Source organism: Tachysurus vachellii, chromosome 19 (genome assembly GCF_030014155.1).
Source record: "Tachysurus vachellii isolate PV-2020 chromosome 19, HZAU_Pvac_v1, whole genome shotgun sequence".
Classification (NCBI taxonomy): Eukaryota; Metazoa; Chordata; class Actinopteri; order Siluriformes; family Bagridae; genus Tachysurus; species Tachysurus vachellii.
In genome coordinates, this window is record NC_083478.1 from 12,697,501 (window position 1) to 12,717,500 (window position 20,000).

A 20,000-nucleotide genomic window follows, 5' to 3' on the forward strand; every position below is an offset into this window, starting at 1 on the left:
CTCTCTCCCTCTCACTACACACTCATAGGGCTGAGAGCCTTCCTCAGCCCCCTTACAGCAATCTTCAAAAGCACTCCTTTCTTTTTCCTGTAAAACATCCCATCATTAAATCATTCTTCTTCACTCATTCATTTAATTTCTTTATTAATGAATTCACTTTTCAGTAAGCATTTTATGTCCAGGAATCCATTCTGGATGTGACTCTGGTTCATTGTATGGCATACACACACCTGTACTATACACTTGTACACACACCTTTGCACATTTGTTTACTCCTAAAGACAGTCTACCAAATGGTGTCTTGGAAGGTAAGAAATCCTCAGGGACATGGTGAGTATGTACTTACCTGAGCTCAGGTACTCTGGAAACAACTACCATACACCTCCATGTGACCTATTATTATTATTATTATTATTATTATTATTATTATTATTATTATTATTATTATTATTATTAGTAGTAGTAGTAGTAGTATACTAATAATATGAATAGTATAATGTACAGTATAAATCATATATATTCTGTTTCATTGTTTAAAGGAGTGAAAATACTGCACTAAATTCTTGTCTGCATCATTTTCAGAGCATTATCCATTTACCTTATAATTCAATTAAAGCCTCTATATTGACCAAGTGGCTCTAAGTTAATGTTTTAATGCTTGCTGCAGCCCCTATTCATCCTAAATTGTCTTTAATAAACAAGTAAGGGCATTTTCAAGAGCTGATTATTCTTGGCGAGGTGTGTGTTTTATCAGATCTCGATAAGGGAAAGGTACCGAGCACACAAGCGTAGCAGGGGAAACTGAGTTATTATATTATTTCTGGAATATCCTTAACTGAACTGTTTGCTCTAGATAAGGTGGGATAGAGTTTCATACTTTTGCATACTGCTCAAATCATTTCAGTACCTCAACACTGAAATCTCCAAACACAGGAAACACTCTGAAGAGATAGGAATAGAAACACTGACTTTTTCTTCAGCCCCAGACTGAAAAACAGTGGACCTCTGGAGCTCTCAAGCTCCTGTGTAAAAGCTTCCTCTGCATAGGAGATAACACAGAGACTTCACAGAAGTGATAAATGATAAATTTAATCATTTTCATGAAAGGATATTTGTTAATAATCTTGTGATGTTTCATTTGTTTCTGGCCAGTTGTCCTCTATAAATGAGACCGACATTTCATTAAACTATTTGATTACACTGTCCACTATAACAATCCCTTTTTTTAGCATAATTAATCCGTATTACTTTTTTTACTTTGTTTGATCACCATTACACAGTCAGAAATCTGCATATATATTCAGAAAACTTTAAAGCAAATAAAAGGTAATGTGCAACTTTAAGAGAGTTAATATTTTCTGGTAGCCAATCAAAACCAACCGTTCCTGCTGAAACGCTACACTGCATGTGCTAAATTCTTTGTCTGAGACCGTGATGACAGATGAGACAAAATCAGTCCAACTGAATTTTACTGAAAACTCACAAAATAGTGTGAGAATGATTTGCAAATGGTTTGAGCTAAAGCCTTATTAGCCATATTGACATTTTATAGCCGAACTCCCAACCTGCATAAACATGCCGGGATAAGCCGTTAGCTTGCTAGGATCTGATTTGGCTTTAGCTTTCTTTATACACGGTTGATAACAGAAGTGGTTCATTTCAGCATAGCTTACTTAGTTAGATAACATAATTATTCCAAAATGCATTCTTCACCCATAGAACATTTGGGCCCGTATTCATAAAGATTCTAAGAATGATCTCAGAGTGCTCCTAATCTAGCCTAAAAATGACCAACTAGGAATCTTATCTTAAGAGTGATTCAGGAACCATCTCAGTGCAACTCTGAACAAAGAAAATACAACTTTTATGTTAGAGAGGAGGCGGGGCTTAAACCCATTACTAGGTATGACACATTCTTTTGAAGACTGTGATTGGATTTCTAATAAAAAAAAAAAAAGCACTTTTAAAATCTGGTCTATTATAAGGCATCACTTTGTCTCTATGTTAAGACATTTGAGGCTTTATCGTGTAGGGATTACGTTTGTGAACTTTCATATTATAGATGCGATAAATTCTGTATGTTACAAATCTGACAAATGTAATGTAAATGTAAATGTAAACATTTCAACATAGCACAGAAATGTCATAGCGGCAAATTATATCATTTCTGCAGATGTTGTAGCATTTTGAGATGTTATCTCTAATATTTCTAATATGATTGGTCACAAAATTAAAACCCTACACAATCTAATGTGTAGCATCTTATTAACACACTATCATTATTAAATATTGTTTCCAATACATTTCTTTTCCTTCGTGAGCTTTCGGCTATTTTCTCCTTTGCTAAAGAATCTATTAAGTCCTCCTCACTATTCCTAGCACTTTTTGACCTCATGAGCTCTATTAAGGGTTAAGAGGCTTTGGGAATAACTTTTTCTCATCTTTACTAGGATCTTCTCTTTAATTTTAAGGGTAAATGCCCACATAAAGCAATTATTCAGAGTTTTCACACCTGACTTATTTTCTCTTACTTAAGGCTTTTCTTTATCACGTCTTGATCGCCGGTCAGGTGAATTAAATACTTTTAAGTAAGTCATAGTATTCTTTCCACCACTAGACTTCCTACAGCACATTAGTAAAACATCACAGCAAGAGGCTTTAGACAAATTTGGTAAATGTAAAAGTTGAAGCCTCACCTAACTCAATGTCCTGGTCATCAGTGAGGATGAGGATGATGTTGGGGCGGATGTTACGGCGGTCTCGTTGGAATCGAGGCTTCATTCTCTGACCAGAGAGAAAGACAGAGGCATGCGCCACTGCCAGCACGGCCAGCAGCACCACCAACTGGCCGGTCACCATGGCCATGACCTCTGACCTCTAGCCACTGGTGCAATGCCTTGTCTTCTGCTTAGACTGCCTGCTGCTTCACTTCAAAATACCTGTGAAGAAAAGATGTTAAGAGATGACATCTTTATAGAACGTATAGAACTTTTCTAAGACATGTTAAATTTGGTGTATGAACCTTAGCCTGTGTGTGAATTTTGAGATGAATTGCAAATTTGAATATTTTTTTTCTTGTGCAAATATTATCCGGGTGTAGGGTTTGGCTGACATTTTTATTGGCTGTGAATGCTTCGGCTTTTTTTTTTTAATGCTGATCAGGATGAAATAAAATCTCATTGCCATTTGTTTATGACCTTTGATATTTTTGTTTTATTTATTATTTATGCATTTATTTTTTGGGAATCTATTAGAGGAGTTCATATATAATGTACATTATTTAACGTCAGTATCTGTGATTTCCATCATTTAAAATTGAAAATGCACAGACACTTTAAAATTTATTTATTTAAAAACATTTAAAAAAACGAATTTAAATGTGCACTATATTGAATACTGAACTTCCAATATAAAGTAAGCAGATTTGTGATATCGAACATTGCTCTGTGCAGAAAGTTAGATTTTCCTCATGTCTAATGTCTCTTATTGAAGTGTACATTCAATAAACACACCGATGGATTTAATCTATAATGGATCATATGATTTTACACAAACATGTGGAGTCCATGTCAGCTTGAGTGCACAGTCATTTAAAGCACTACTTTTTATCTCAAGTTGTTGTCAGTAATATAATGTGTAATAAAAATTCTTGTATGAAATTTGAAACAAAAGCAAAATAGAAACATTTATACTATTGCTCTGAGACTTCCGAGTCCCCACAGTATATACACTTTCTTTATAATTTATTTGAAACAATTGCTTCAATTCTGCAACATGATGCAATATTTACAAAAGCTACAAGGGAAATATACAACAGAATATACAGTGGATATAAAAGGTCTACAGATCCCTGGTAAAATGGTAGGTTCTCGTGATGTAAAAAAAAATAATACAAAAGTTCTTCTGATATAGAAAAATATAAAAATTGTTTAATAATCTTGACAACAAATAGAAAACCTTTTAACTGAATCTAATAACACTACCTGTCTTCAATGCATGTTAAATACTAATTTATTAGCATTAATTACCTACAAAGCAAGTACAAGATCAAATTGTTGGAAAATAACAATAAAGAGAGGGTTACAAAAGAAATTTGATCATTATTGAATATACAATGAAACACTGTACAGACAATAATCAGCAAGGAGAGAAAATATAGCACATCAATGACAAATTCTGAACAAAATCTCTCTGAAACTGATGAGAAGACCAGAAGAAAACTGGTCAGAGATGCTGCCAGGAGTCCTTCAGCAACATTATAAATGAATTGCAGCCATTTCTGGCAAATACTGGTTGTTCCCAACATGTAACTGCAATCTCCCATATTCTTCATATACAGTATCTTGGCTATGGTGTAGAGTGGATAGACAGAAGACAAATAAAAAAATTTGATCCTGAAACAAGTCTGGAAAATAATCTCCCAACGACACGTGTTAACACATCGGTTTCACTAGTATTAAAAGATAAAAAAATAAAATAAAACTACGCATTACATCACAAAAAAACAACAACAACCAAACAAATATACCTTACTGCACATCTCTAACAGAAGACCATCCCCATGGTGAAACGTGGTGGTGGCAGCACTGTGTGTTGGGGTTGTTTTTCTTCAGCTGGATCTAGGGCTCTAATTAGGGTTTAGGAAATCATGACTAATTCTATATATTCCAGTGAAACTGTAAGGATTCTACTAACACACTTAATATGATTAAGTTCAACTTTTAGCATGATAATGATAATTTTTATTTGATGGATATAGAATTTTTTTTTTTAGAAACAGTGGGAAGATTTACAGACTCTTACCCCAAAAAAACTGTGTGATGTCGTAAAGCAAACTCACTATTAGTTTAGAAGTGTGCACACTTATACAGCTAGGTCATTGTAGGTTTTTTTTTTGTTGTTGCCAATTTATAGGATGCAATTTCACAATAAAATTAAAACGAGTTCTGACATGATTTATCTTGGTTTTTTTAAATCACAAAATCCTGATATTGGTTGTGTGGACATTTTATTTTGACTGTATGTGCGGCTTTGTGAACTGATTTAAATTGCATTTCAATATATAATATTTAAGATATAAATATTCATAGCTTGTTGACTGACAGGTCACCCATCCAGCAGTCATTCCATGGTTAATAAGGATATACGTACATGTTATATATTTATATATAAAAACAAAGCACTTATTTAAACAAAGCACTTGACATTTGAGGAAATCTTAATAACCTTTTAATAAATATATGATTTCAGTTCAAAACTGTTTCTTTTTTCTACGACTGTAGAAATCATATTATTATTTAGAATCACACTCTCAGGTGTTTATGATAATTAACACTCTCCAGTGTTTATAATGATTAATATTCACACTCTCCGGTGTCACCCAGATAAGGATGGGTTCCCTTTTGAGTCTGATTTCTCTCAAGGTTTCTTCCTCATAAAGTCTCAGGTCGATTTTCCTTTGCCGCAGTCGCCTCAGGCTCATTAGGAATAAATACAAATTTAAATGTAAGCCTAATATTAAATCTTGAATTTTTTTGTTCCATATATTCTGTAAAGCTGCTTCGAGACAACGTCCATTATTAAAATTGCTACACAAATAAAAATGGAACTGCATTGAAAAATACTCCATCTAACATTTGAAACCTAATCTTCTTATGGAAAACTAATATTTGTCACATTTGATCAGAAAATGATATATTTACAATGAGAAATGTGTAATCACTTTGATCACCAGCGTCATTCACACAAATCTCTCTAAACGTATCTCCTGAGGCAATTTAACCCTTGCAGTGTTGAAATATGAACCTCATCATCCCTTCATGTGACTGACAATGTTCATGCTAACCTTTGTTAGGAAATAACTGCTGATTAATTCATGGAGAATTTTCCATGTTTATATTAGGTCATTTTTTACCATTTGAAAACCGTCATCTACTGAAAAGCTTATGCAGAATTTAAGCACACTTGGCTGTTTTTGACGATAGGATGAAGCAGGTGTCTTACATCCAGTTTGACAGCAAGGATCTGATTAGAAAATAAATTGATTTCGTTCCGCAGCTTAAATGTCCAACAATTTGATCAAAGTTTTCGCTGCTTGAGGGAACACAGTTAGGCATCTTTAGGCAGACTGACTATTTTAAGGGGGCATTGGTTAAACTGGCTCATTACACAATGTGTGCAGACAGCCAAGGCAAAGACAGAAAGACATTTCTATGTTGTCTTTGAGAAAGAAGAGTGACGGTTTCTCAAACACAGGTGTCAATTCAAATTTTTTATTATTTTGACTGTTCTGACAGGTTTTCCCACATATTCAGCAAATTGAACTAATTCATCATCTAACACAACTGAGCGACTCTTAAGGGAAAAGAGAAGATTTTTAGTGTAGACGTGTTATCAAATAGATAGAGAGCTTTCTTTCTGAGAATCACTTATATCACAAGACGTCAACGAATTCAAACCTGCGCTGTCAAAGACATTTAAAAATACACACAAATACAGACACACAAACACACACACACCGAAATCAGAGAGATGTCATCCCGGATCACGTTCATCAGCTCAATCAATATGAGGCTCCATCATTCCAACTACGCATTACTGAGCAAGTGCAATCACGAGTCAATGAGATAACGCAATCCTGGAATGCAATTAAAAAACCATCTCAGTCAAATGAGGTTTGACAAACATGACTGTAATTAAATCATTAACTTCTATTCCAGCATTTAAGAAACTCTTAGGAAAAGAGTAGGCAGTGTCAGGGCCAAGGGCAGATTTTGCTGCTCACATTAATTCCCTAAAGAGTCATTACACACGCCTTTTAAGCACCGGAGAGACTACATTATGTACAGTACTGCTCTGCTTCTCATTTTTCTCAAGCACAGTCACACCGAAATATGATCATCTGGAGGGACACAAACACACACCACGCAGTGTCCAGAAAAAATACACAGCGCTGTTTCACTCAGAGTTCTCATGTATTCAGCATTAATTATTCAGACCGACAGGATCCCCCTCTATCCACAACCTTCAAGACAAACAAAAGAGCACTGGATCTTAAGTCATGCAAAACTAGTCCGAATTATTCTTATATGCCATTTTGCTTGTAGCCAAATGATCCATTTGGATTTTTAGTTCAGGTTCAATATGAATAATATTTTGAAACACACCTATGAATTAACAAGTTGAAAGATGACATTTTGATTTATTATTTTTGTGACCGTCTTATTTTTGTGCTCAGTCGTGTGTGTGCCAACAGAAAGGATGTTAATTGCCATCAAGCTGTTTTCATCGTTTCTCTCTGCTCTTCATCTCAATTAGAAATAATGTTTGTGTAAATAGATGGGAATTATCTCAAGAATCTTAATTTCAATATACTCATACCTAACATTCTTTTTTTTAACACACTTTTGATGATGAATTGAGAATTTTTAGGCTTATTTCACATTTCATTAAAAGTTTAAATGAACCAACTGTTAGAGCTATAGATGCGCTTTATCATAAAAACAAACAAATAAAATTCTATATAAAACCCCAGCAGAACTTTTACATTTAATACATAATGGTACTAGTTTTTCTGGATAGAACTTTTTTCCTCCTTCAAATAATACAGCTGACCGTTAACATCTATCAAGCAGCGTGTGTGTGTGTGTGTGTGTGTGTGTGTGTGTGTGTGTGTGTGTGTGTGTGTGTGTGTGTGTGTGTGTGGCATGTTAAGGGAGACAACAGGAACCCCACAGAGAGCATTTGCAGAAGAGAAAGCTTGAACAACCTGGCAAAATAGACTTAAAGCACAGTGAGGCTCTCAGGGGAGACCTACGTTGCCCGATAAACCCACAGAGACTCTCAAAGAGCCTTCCAGCTGCTCACTGTGTTAGAATACACACCACATCCTGCATGCATGTGTGTTTGTGTGTATGTGTTCTACCCAATATTTTCTGTTGGCAGGAAATGATCAACTGCGAACAATGTATTTAAAGGATTACTGTCATGAAATAATTTCTGAATGCATGTCATTATTAAGTGTTCAAGTTTTTGTTTAAACAGAAACGGACTGTAGGCAGACGGTTTCTCACTGATGATTTGCTTAAGAAATATGTAAGAACAATTTTGAGAGTTTTGAATTCCATATAGAGTTCTAGACACAGTGGCCAATCATTAGAAGAAGACAAATTATTTGAATCAATAAATTGAAATAAATTTATAAGTTCTAATTAAATAAGTTTAAATAAAAAGTTAAAAAAGTAAGGTTTAATACACACAATATAATATAATATAATATAATATAATATAATATAATATAATATAAGGGGGGGGGCACGGTGGCTTAGTGGTTAGCACGTTCGCCTCACACCTCCAGGGTCGGGGTTCGATTCCCGCCTCCACCTTGTGTGTGTGGAGTTTGCATGTTCTCCCCGTGCCTCGGGGGTTTCCTCCGGGTACTCCGGTTTCCTCCCCCAGTCCAAAGACATGCATGGTAGGTTGATTGGCATCTCTGGAAAAATTGTCCCTAGTGTGTGCGTGAGTGAATGAGAGTGAGTGTGTGCCCTGCGATGGGTTGGCACTCCGTCCAGGGTGTATCCTGCCTTGATGCCCGAAGACGCCTGAGATAGGCACAGGCTCCCCTTGACCCGAGGTAGTTCGGATAAGCGGTAGAAGATGAATGAATGAATAATATAATATAATATTAGATCTTTTAAAAACCTTTTTTTTTTTTTGTAGAATTTATGTAATTTATTAGTTCCAGACAAGATGGGAATTATGTCTGAACCAAATTGCCCATTGTAGCTGAAACTCTTTTATATCTTTTATTTGTCCCGTGAGAAATAATAACTCCGGCTTCAGGAGCAGCAGTTTCGGTGGATGTAGCATGTACTTGTAATACTGCTGTGAGAACGGATTCGATAGCTCAGACACATGACAGATGTAACAGGTAGTGTACGTTTGGTCATTACACACAGAATAGCATTGTGTTCCATAACTGATTAGACAAATTAGATTAGATTAGAGCAGTAAGGGGAAGATCCGCCAGTCTCTGATTGTCATAGTCTCTGATTGCCAGTCTCTATAGATATTAAATATTGTTAAAGACACACACACACACACACACACACACACACACACACACACACACACACACACACACACACACCCTCTGTCTCTCTCGTCCTTCTCTCTTATCAGAATAAACAAAAGATAATTACAAGAACATATAAAATGTTAAAATGTGTATCTCTATAAATCATAACAACTACAGTATAAAACATCTCTGTCTTTCATCCCTGTCTTTTCATTTCCCCTGACCCTGGGCTATGTTGTGCTCTCCTCTGGAGCAGCACTCAGAGATTTCACGGCAGGATGCTTTCATCTGAAAACACACCAATTTGTTACATTTTAGGGAAAGTGCACTGCATCTGAAGTGCAACTCTAGTGACAAGGATCTGCTTGCAGCTTGAAGAACAGTTTTTTTCCCCCAGAAAGTACTGAACTTTCAACTGTAACTTCATTAAAATGTAGCTTTGACACGCAGACTAAAATGACACACAATGAACAAAGCTATTCTGGGAAGAAAACGGTTTACTGTTAAAACTAAATACAGGCTTTAAATAAGTCCTAACTTCAGAGCCCACACTTCTTGTCATCTCTCTTTCAATTCTCGCTTGCCTCGTACTGCCGACTGACTCGACTCTTTTTCACTTCTCACTTGTCTCTCCCCTTCTCGTACTCTTTTGTGCTGTGGCTCTCGTCCACAAGCTATCGCTTTCATCCTTCATCCTACTCTCCTTTCCATGCTCTACTCTCCTCACGCTCTTACTCATTCTCTCCAGTGTGGAAGTACCTCATGCTTTTGATGTCCGGGTTTTTTATGCTGTTAACACAGGTTCTTGTCCCACATGGAGGCAGTTAGATCCAGATCCTGGTCCAGTGTGTGTGCTCAGGCTACAGCTGCATCCCCACCTAATCCTTGATAACACGATACCGCAGCTGCACTCGTCTCCTCTCTCTCTGTGCTCTCTCTCTCTTCGCTCTCTTGGTCTGTCTCTGCAGGTTGCTGTGCTCTCACTATATCCCTCCCTCCCTCCCTCCCTCCCTCCCTCCCTCCCTCTCTCTGCACGAGTCTACTCACTGTCCTGTTTGCTCACTTGCATTTCCCTCCTCCTTTCAGACCCATCCTTTTCCTCTTCCCTTTCTCGTTCTTGTCTTTCCTCCAACAGCTGTGTTCTTTCTCTTGCTCGCTTTTTTCCCTGTGCTTTATAATTGCTTCCCAGCCATCTAATCTCACAAAACTGATACGTTCGATCCATGAGATCTGCTGTTTTTAATTTATCGCACCCCCTTAACACCACCTACACCCCCCCCAGCCACCTCTCCCCTCCTTCGCTCCCAGATGTCTCTCGTAAAGTGTTAACAGAGCATCCCATCTGTGCCCTTCCTCCATGAACAGCACTTGCATATTCTCTTCCATCTAGACAACATTAATGCAAAGGCAGTTACATCTACATGAACAAACAGTATTTGATCTGCTCTGGAAGCCTTGTTTATAGTTCTTCGCTTAAATTACCATGTGAATACATGAAACATGCACATAATAGCTGTGCTCAGACTCAACGCTGCAGATATGACATGTTCGATTGAGCTCGCATAAATCTCAGATTCAGCAGATACCATAAAATACGTCTCATTCTCATGAAAGAAAGAGGGGGTGCATAATGAATGGGGTGCTATTCAAGGTCTACAGAAAATCGTATTTTCCCTGTGTTGTTCTGCCTAATTCCAGAAAAATGGGGAAAAAAGCCTTCCCTCAGAGATTACGCTCACTTAGTGATACCAGTGTTATACCAACAAACAGAGTATTAACCAACTGAATAGGCAATTAAGCTGTGATTGCTTCTGTCACTTTCTCTTTCAATGAAGTTAACTCTTCACTGAAATGGAGCACTTATGTTAAATACAATTAAGTGTGAAGTTAAATAAACAAAATAAATACCAGGGAATGTTTAAAACAGAGTATTCCACACTGTGTTTAATGTGGGAATATCATAAGGAGTTAGGAGCTTATAGATATATCTTTAAAGGTCTGTCTCTTCCAAGCTCTAGATTGTGAGCCCATTAGCTATTAGGCTGGTGTGTATTTTCAAAATGCAAATTGAAAAACATATTATTTTTTAACCAACAAAAAAAAGAACAAGCCACCTAATACTTCACCTAATAGCCAACTAAACAAAGAAATGCAGAAATATGTAAATGCCCATTTTATTTGGTCTTTAATGTGTGCACAGAAAATGACTTATGGTAATTACAGCTTGGCTTCCAAAGTCAGAAAGGAGTTTTTTTTGCCCTTTACTATTGGAATTTGACCATGTGGCTTATTTCTGTATGTCATTATACATCTGTCTTATGACAACTCTGTTCATGTGCATTCTGGTTCATGCATGTTCCAGGTAAAGTACTAATAGAACTAATTATGTAATAACTAGTTAAGCAATAATAATAATGCCTCGAATCATTATCTAAGCCTCTGGGCTGCCCAGTTTTCACTGTCTGGAGATCTAACTGACTAGGTTTAAAAGTGGGTATCAATAAAAAGTAACATATAGTCAGTTAGTTAGCTATTGATGTGTTAATATGGGTTCAGGGCTACGTGGCCATGTGGTTAGATAAGCAAGAGAATTAAATGACAACTTTATTTTTAAGATTAACTACGACAGTCTTATAAATTCATGTGTGAATAACAACCACCCTAAGCACAGGTGTGTTAGTTAATTACTTCACATATCCTAAGCAGCTCAGCTTTAAGACTAAAGACTGGAAAACAATCTTATAGAACATTGGATTTAAATGTTAATAGATAATAATGTCTGCTAAATAAATAAATGTTACTGTATTCATTGAGATGAATTTACTGGTGTTTATTATTAGTGTGTAATTGAGGTCCATCCGACGATGTTTGTGTACGCAGTTGCATGTCAGATAACATTAACACTTTAAATGTATAATTCATATTCATTCTTATAGAGTGAGTTTGATTGAGTTTACTTCTATGTGTGAATTTATACATTAACTAAGAAACATGTACTAACATGCACTTGATATTCACACATGAATTTATAAAACTCACCTCATAGTCAAAGTTAACTCTTCGTTAGATCATGATTAGTTCATCAACTTGTCCACAGGACAACTATGACTAATGCACTAATATTCTGGACATGATGTCTACGTGTCCAGGGCGTGTGGGCTATTGATTTGTCCATCCTTGAGTAAGTTAGCAAGAATCAAAAGAGTCTACAAAAATGTCTGAAACCTCTTTCTTTTTGACTGTTTTTTGCTTTTTGTCTATTGTAATTCTACACATGGCAAGACATTAGTCTGAAATATTAAAGGGTTCAGTAGATTCCAGATGTAAAAGAACAATAGTATTCCTGTCCTGACATCAGTGAGATAAACAGTGCACCAAACTTATAACTCTGAACTGTCTGATAACACCGACAAGCAGTGACTGAGACATGATTCTCCTTCAGTTGGACACATAAGAACACACACACACACACACACACACACACACAAGGACGCACATGCACACTGCGCATAAAATGTCTCACACATACACACACACACACACACACATACCGACTCAGAAACATGATGCCCGTTTCAGCTGACTGTCCAAACCGCATCACACTGGTCACACGAATTCCTTAGAGTGAATTATAATATTACAATAGCAATACATGAAGCCGACAAGGCCGTTCCTTTGTTGAAGTCAAGCCACACAACGGAAAATATGAGGGACAAGGAAAACGGGAACTGAGTCCAATTGACTGGCCTATCTTTTTAATTAACTTTGTCCATCTGCTTTCCTTATCACACTGCATTAGGATCTGTCACTCAGATTGTGTGTGTGTGAGTGTGTGTGTGTGTGTATGTGTGTAGGCAGAACTCATGAGTATGCTGATTAGCAGATAAGTCCTGCCAGTGAAGGAGGTGAGTAGGAGTGATAATAAAAAGTCTAGCAATGGTCTCAAGGTATAGAGACCCTGTAATCTGTGACTATGAAAAAAACCCTGAAAAACCTACTTTTGTTTATCTTTCAATAGCTTCTGTTGCTATATTGGCACTATGGCATGAATTGTCCAACAAGATATTATAAGTGAATATGACTGTGTGAGTTGTGCTTCTGAGGGGCAATCTCTCTGTTCATAGAGTTTATTTACTATCATGACATCAGAAAGCTATTTTTATGCTCTCCATTTGAAGCCCTATAAACAGCACTGCATCAGGGCACACACACTATCTCAGAACATCGTAGCTATCTTCATTGGCATGAACATGTGATTGAACATGTTACTGTTCAGTCTATAAAGAATTCTTAGTTCAGTTCAGTTTCAATTTATTATGTATAGCACTTTTTACAATTCGCATTGTCTCAAAGCAGCTTTAAATAATAACATAAGTTTACGTTTTAAAATGAAGTTACCATATATCTCTAACATGTATCCTTAATGAGCAATCCAGAGGTGACTGTGGCAAGGAAAAACTCCTTGCAATAATATGAAGAAGAAACCTTGAGAAGAACTGGACTCAGAAGAGAATCTCATCCTAATTTGGGTGACAGTAAATAATGTCAATGCAAATAATGTCCTTATTTCTTACTGGAAGTGATGATTGGAAAATGTGAAACTGGCTTAATTCAAAATAAACAGACATCAAAATATGATTATAAACACAGTGTCACAATTTTCTTGTGAACAAATCCACCCACACCAGGTGAAAGTGAAAGTGACGTGACATACAGCTAAGTACGGTGACCCATACTCAGAATTTGTTCTCTGCGTTTAACCCATCCAAAGTGCACACACACAGCAGTGAACACACACACACCGTGAACACACACTCGGAGCAGTGGGCAGCCATTTATGCTGCGGCGCCCGGGAAGCAGTTGGGGGGTTCGGTGCCTTGCTGAAGGGCACCTCAGTCGTGGCTGGCCCGAGACTTGAACCCACAACCTTAGGGTTAGGAGTCAGACTCTCTAACCATTAGGCCACGACTTCCCCCTCCTCTGAACTCAAGGCAGATAACTCATTATATCAGAATGTCATTGTGAAAAGCACACATTTGACACTTGAATCACTGCGTATGATTCTAAATGTGCTAAAATGATTTATTGCATATTGAATTTATTTAAACAGTATAATGACGAAGGTGGGAGTGGTTCAGTTACACTGCATCTGAGTTATTATTTCTCATATAGACATTCTGATGAATATGGAAGTGTTTTCTGGACAATTTTCTAGAGGAATTGCAAATTGGATTTGAATTTGGATATTTTATATTGCAAACTATGTATTTTCATTTCCATTGTTATTTACACCAGTGTACAATGTCTGCAAAAGACGTTTGAAAAAGTTCACACTCAAACCGCAGTTACATTTTCCCTGTCTTGCTAGAAGGCAATAATGATGCCCAATAGCAATTACCCTGCTTGTTATTACTCATCCTCTGTGTTGTGTATGGAAGCTGACATACTTCAAATGGATTCGCAGTTCCCTTTTGCATTAGCATTTCCGATACTTTGCACAGAATCCTGTCGATCAAGCCAGGGGTGGGCGATACAATGGAGTGCATGAAATAAGTTGCATGAAAACAATTGTTCTGTGACACTGGGTTAGACTGAGTGCTTTGTTCTTTCTTGGTAACTTTACAATCTGCTTTTTTGCCAAAAAGCATTAATACCTGATATGACGGTAGACACTCAGGGCTTCAGGAACTTGTAGTTTCTTACAAGCATTTCTGTATTTTCTAGCCTACTAGGGGCAATAACTTTATAGAAAAGGATTTTCTTCCACACAAATGTTTATAACTTTAAGTAAACGGTGATATCAAACCCATTTCAGGTCTCTGAGATGCTTCAAGTGCTTTGCCTAAGCATCTAAAATTTGAAGGTGTTATTTTCAACCACTAAAATGCTGCGTAAGGTTATTCGACAGAAGTAAAAACATATCACACTGAAAGCCAGCAGTGTCCTGACTAATTTTCTATTAAACTCCCAGACATAAAATAATTCATTTGTTTAGACTGATTAAAATCGTCCGATAAGTTGTTTATTGTTCTGCTGACTGAAACGCTAGTGTACTGGTAAGAAGAAGTAAGAGGTAAAAAGAGAAAACGAGGCTAAGGAAGGAATAACTCTTTATATATGTTATAATGTAAATTATAACAGGAACTTTCATGGATGTACAATGAGGCATACTTTAATTTATAAAAAATGTTAGCTGTTAAATTGCTGTTTAGGGAAGGAATAAAATGCTGTCATATTATTGCCAATGATCATTTAATGCATTACACCACCTCATGGTTGTGTCATGATTATATCAAAATCAGCACGTGGGTACGTTACCCACCCCTGCATTTCACATGACCTTGTCACATGTCACATGCGTTAGTTCTACTTACATCCTGGTTTCTGTATGCTTCACTCTCAAGCTTTTGTCGTTATTGTCTGTAGGTGTTGTTGTGTGTTCTGCAGCCTTGCTCGTACTCTGCCTGCTTTTGCTTTAAATCTAGTGAATACGTTTCTGGTTCTTGTTTCATGGACTCGGATGTTTGTGCATGCTCTGGACAAAATGATTATTTTTCTATCACAGCACTGCTTTGTGTTTTATTTGTTATCTTACATCAGACACCGAGCCACCATTCTCTTCTCTTCTTACATATAATAATAAATAATAAAGCAGCTTTACAGGAATCTGAGTTTGGATTCTAATGTGCAACAAAAGTCAACTGTCTAAAGTGAAACCAGAGGGAAAAAAAAAAACGAAACTCAAACCTGAGCAAGCTAGAAATTTAACAGAATAACCTGATTTCCACTAGCTGCCATTGTGTTGTGAGAGATGTTAATAATATGCTTGTTGTTAAAGACTAATCAACAGTACTGGCAGTGAAAAAATATACAGGATGTGAGATTGGGGCATACAGGAAGTAAGAGACATGATATAAGCATATTGTTATATGAGAAGGATTTAGATGAAGGCTGCTGAAAAATAGCTTTTGACATTAAGCAGTTTATGCTGGAAACCATTCTAGGAACGGACAGTAGCTTGCTACACAATTATTTGTTGTTAACTTTTAGAGCTTTTTTATTTACATCTGCATTTCACATTCAGGATGTGTTAGTCAGCGTGGGACATGAAGATGCTGCTGATAAAAAAGACAAACACAAGTGTTTAAAATGCAAGATGTTTTGCAATTCAGTTCATGATGAATTATACATAGGACTTTTACAGCAAATGATGCGGTGTGCTCTCCAGGAAAACTGCAAAAGCTGCAAGTTTGAATCATGTAAAACCTGAATATCACCTGTAAAGGCATAATAATAACAACATGATCACAAGCATACCTAATATTCTCTCTCTTTCTCTCTCTCTCTCTCTCTCTCTCTCTCTCTCTCTCTTTCTCTGTGGCTTTGAACTGCTTATTTAATTTTACCTCATTTTTAATTTATTATAAATCTATAATGAATTCAGAAATTATGTTGCTAAATGTTGCTCAAATGTTCCTGGTTACACAACTCCACTTGGCTATAAACAGTTAGAAAATGATTCATAATCACACTCTCCAGTGTCACCCAAATGAGGATGGGTTCCCTTTAGAGTCTGGTTCCTGTTAAGGTTTCCTCATATCAGCTCAGGGAGTTTTTCCTTGACATTGTTACTGCTGACTTGCTCATTAGGGATAAACATGAATTTAGTTTTAAACTTTGTCACTTTTTCTGATTTCTTTAAAGCTGATTTGAGACCATTGCTAAAATGCTATTCAAATAAAACCGAACTGAACTGAATCCTGGGATTTGAGCTTAAAAACACTAGTCGATTCAAAGGGTTTGAGGAGTCCATATTTTATCTTGCACTGTAAAAATGTTGGACTGGTGGCTCAGAGCAGTGCAGTAGATTAGCTGCAAACCATTTCCCAGAGGAAGAAAGGACAGTGATGGTTCTGGGATGCAGTGTGATCGGTTTTTAGATAACAAGAGGTTGTCTCAGGCATGAGACCAGGAAAGGAACACAGAGTTCAGTTCAGGAGCTACTTCATTTTGTCTGATGGAGAGAGAGGTGGAGGGGGCTGGATGAAGTTGTGGCATGAGAGAGAGAGAGGAGGGAGCGTGGCAGTGCGTAACGAATCATTCTGCAGACTTCTCTCTGTCCTGCAGGTCATTAACAGGAGATGGATAACTGCAGGAGCTGAAGATGGCAGAAGGCAGACATAAGAATGTAAAGGAGAGAGAGAGAGAGAGAGAGAGAGAGAGAGAGAGAGAGAGAGAGAGAGAGAGAGAGAGAGAGAGAGCGGGGAAGGAATTAAGGCAACTATGATTGAATGGAGGAGTGATGAATGAGTTCTCGGTTCAGGAACCAGGCCCTGGAACTCCAAACTGAGATATAGGCTTATAATGAAACTATAGACAGCCCTGCGGCTGGTGCACACACACACACACTCACACACACACACACACACACACACACACACACACACACACAGTGATTGATAAAGTATAGATTTCTTTTCCTTCTCTTGGATATGATGTTCCTCCCTTAACTGGCAGAATTAATTTCCTCAAAATATATACTGTATATTTGTGCTGAAATAGCAGTAGCCTGCAAAATAATATAAAGAAGACCTTCAAGAAACTTTTGGGACAAAAGTAAAACTCTTCTAACATTCAGAAAACACAGCTAGCTCTTGGGTGTGTTTTACATTTTGCCATATGATGACATTTTAACATAAATCAGTATATCTTTATTTTGTGGAACACAGTGGCTTAGTGATTTGGAGTTGGGGCTCCATTCTTGCCCCTGACCCATGTATGCTTTTATCTCAATTTATACAACTGAGCAACTAAGGGCCTTGCTAATGGGCCCAGTGGTGGCAGCTTGGTGGACCTGGGATTTGAACTTACAATCTTCTAAGTGGTAGTACAAACCACTAGGCTACCACATACTCCAGTCCCTAAGTTTCTTCCCCCATTTTTTCCCCCAGTCCAAAGACATGAGTTTAGACATAATTGGATCACTAATTTGTCTGTAATGTTTGTACAATTGTGCTCTGCATTGGGCTGGCACCCCATCCAAGATGTCTCCTGCCTTGTGCCCTGAGTCCTATGAGATAGAATCCCAATGGATGGATGGATAGATGGATGGGTATCTTATTTGTCCGTACTGCTTGCCTTAATTTGTATCGAAAGTTGTGCAGGTTAAGAAATGAAGATAACTTTTACTAAAACTTAATTCGTGGGATATCGACCAGAACCGAACAAAGACACCATCGCTTGTTCTAATGCGTGCAAATTTCTCATGAGATCAGGTTTCTGTATCTGGACTGATTGCTTTGTGACCATTATGTGCAGCTCTCCTGTGGAGTATCACTTAATCGAAGCATGCATGCAGTTTCTGCTCCCTCTGCTCCTACTTACTTTTTGGTCAATTTAGGGGAAAGTTCTAGGTACTCAGTATATTCTGCCTCACTTGTAAGTCACGTTAAAAAACAAACAATAAGTGTTTGCCAGATGAATAAGTGCAAATGTAAGTGTAAATGTACATGGTGTCTTGTCAAAGCTGCATGCATGTGGTTTAACACTTAAAACTGTGATGTGAGTAACTCACATCCTGGCTATAACACAGAATCTTATGCAAATATGTAAATAGATATTAAAAGTGTTAAAAGTAAGCTGAAATATTTAGTCATATTAAAAATGCATCAGGGGAATTATACAAGACTGAAAGACCACCATTTTGATCTGTTAATGTTCTGGCTGGTTAAAGCAGCCATTTGAGAAATAGTATGAAATTTACAAATGGTTAAGAGTAGACATCAGAGCTTCTCTCACACCTATTTCGTGACTAATCTAAGACTGAGCACTAAGCAACAGAGAGAGAAAGAGAGATAAAGAGAGCTCAGCAAGACCATTGACAGGATGTGCATGTCAATGCTGTGTATTAAGCAGGTGCATTAATAGAAAGTCCTTGATGATACCAGCGATTAATCCTACTTCATTAGTGCCAGAGTCCTTGATCCTCTAATTATACATGCTAATTATCCCCCCTCTCTTTCTCTCTCTCTCTCTCTCTCTCTCTCTCTCACACACACACACACACACACACACACACATGCATAACCTGAATATAGTCTGAAAATCTGTATGTCATCTGTCAATGCAGTCTTTTAATCTCACAAATGAAATTAAAATGCTTAATAGAAATCAGTAATCGTGCTATTAATAAACATTTTGTGACTGGGCTGTAACTACAGGCTCAGATTAGTCACTAAAAATTCATTTCATATTCATTGCAGTTATAGTATCATTAAATAAATATACAAACTGGCTGCTGGAAAAGTCACTGAAACGCATCACTTTAAAATGAGTAACAGAAGAGTTGTACACTCTATGTGCTCAGCATTTCTGAAGCTATTTCTGTCCAGGAGACTACAAGCCCTTGGCAATCTTTTGCAACAGCATCCTCTTTTATTTTCAGGGAAATACATGATTATTATTTCTGTGTTCTTGACCCTAGCCTTGTTCTAGGAGTACTCTTTTGGTTTGCTCTTTGTCTAGATTCTGTTTTTGATCATTACCTGACTTTCTGCTCTCCAGTTTCTACTCTTCTCTGTCTGGTCATTATATTTATTACACAAACTATCAAGGAAAGTGTTCGGTTCACTACACAATGAAACATGTTGTAAAAATAACAGATAGGAGTTTGGTGCACAAAACAGCCACCTCATAAGCATATTCACAGTTGACTTATTCAATATATTCCTCAGGCCAAGAGAAAGGGCTACATACAGTATACCTAAAGGACAAAGGACACTCTTAAGGTAGATTCACACATGCATACGTTTTAGTGTTTGTTGCTGAACTATGTCACGTGCTATGAAGGTCCTACTACTGGTTGCTATAGTAATAGTGTTTATAACTGGGTGGTGCAACTAGCACTCTAGTTCACAACAAATCA

At 37.1% G+C, this 20,000-nt stretch overlaps 1 protein-coding gene across 4 annotated transcripts in view; it reads right to left on the reverse strand.

Annotated features, from left to right (window-relative positions):
• Nucleotides 1-20,000, reverse strand: part of sulf2b (sulfatase 2b) — a 128,061-nt gene that overhangs the window by 38,010 nt on the left and 70,051 nt on the right. For 3 of the 4 annotated variants that reach the window (XM_060894103.1, XM_060894107.1, XM_060894106.1), the window contains exons 1-2: nucleotides 9,836-10,022; nucleotides 2,697-2,939 (exon numbers count right to left, since the gene is read on the reverse strand). In XM_060894103.1, coding sequence (XP_060750086.1) covers nucleotides 2,697-2,865 — 169 coding nt within the window. In that variant the 5' untranslated portion in view covers nucleotides 2,866-2,939; nucleotides 9,836-10,022. Of the gene's footprint in view, nucleotides 1-2,696; nucleotides 2,940-9,835; nucleotides 10,023-20,000 lie in introns of those variants that run through there. The other variant, XM_060894105.1, reaches the window with a different exon arrangement.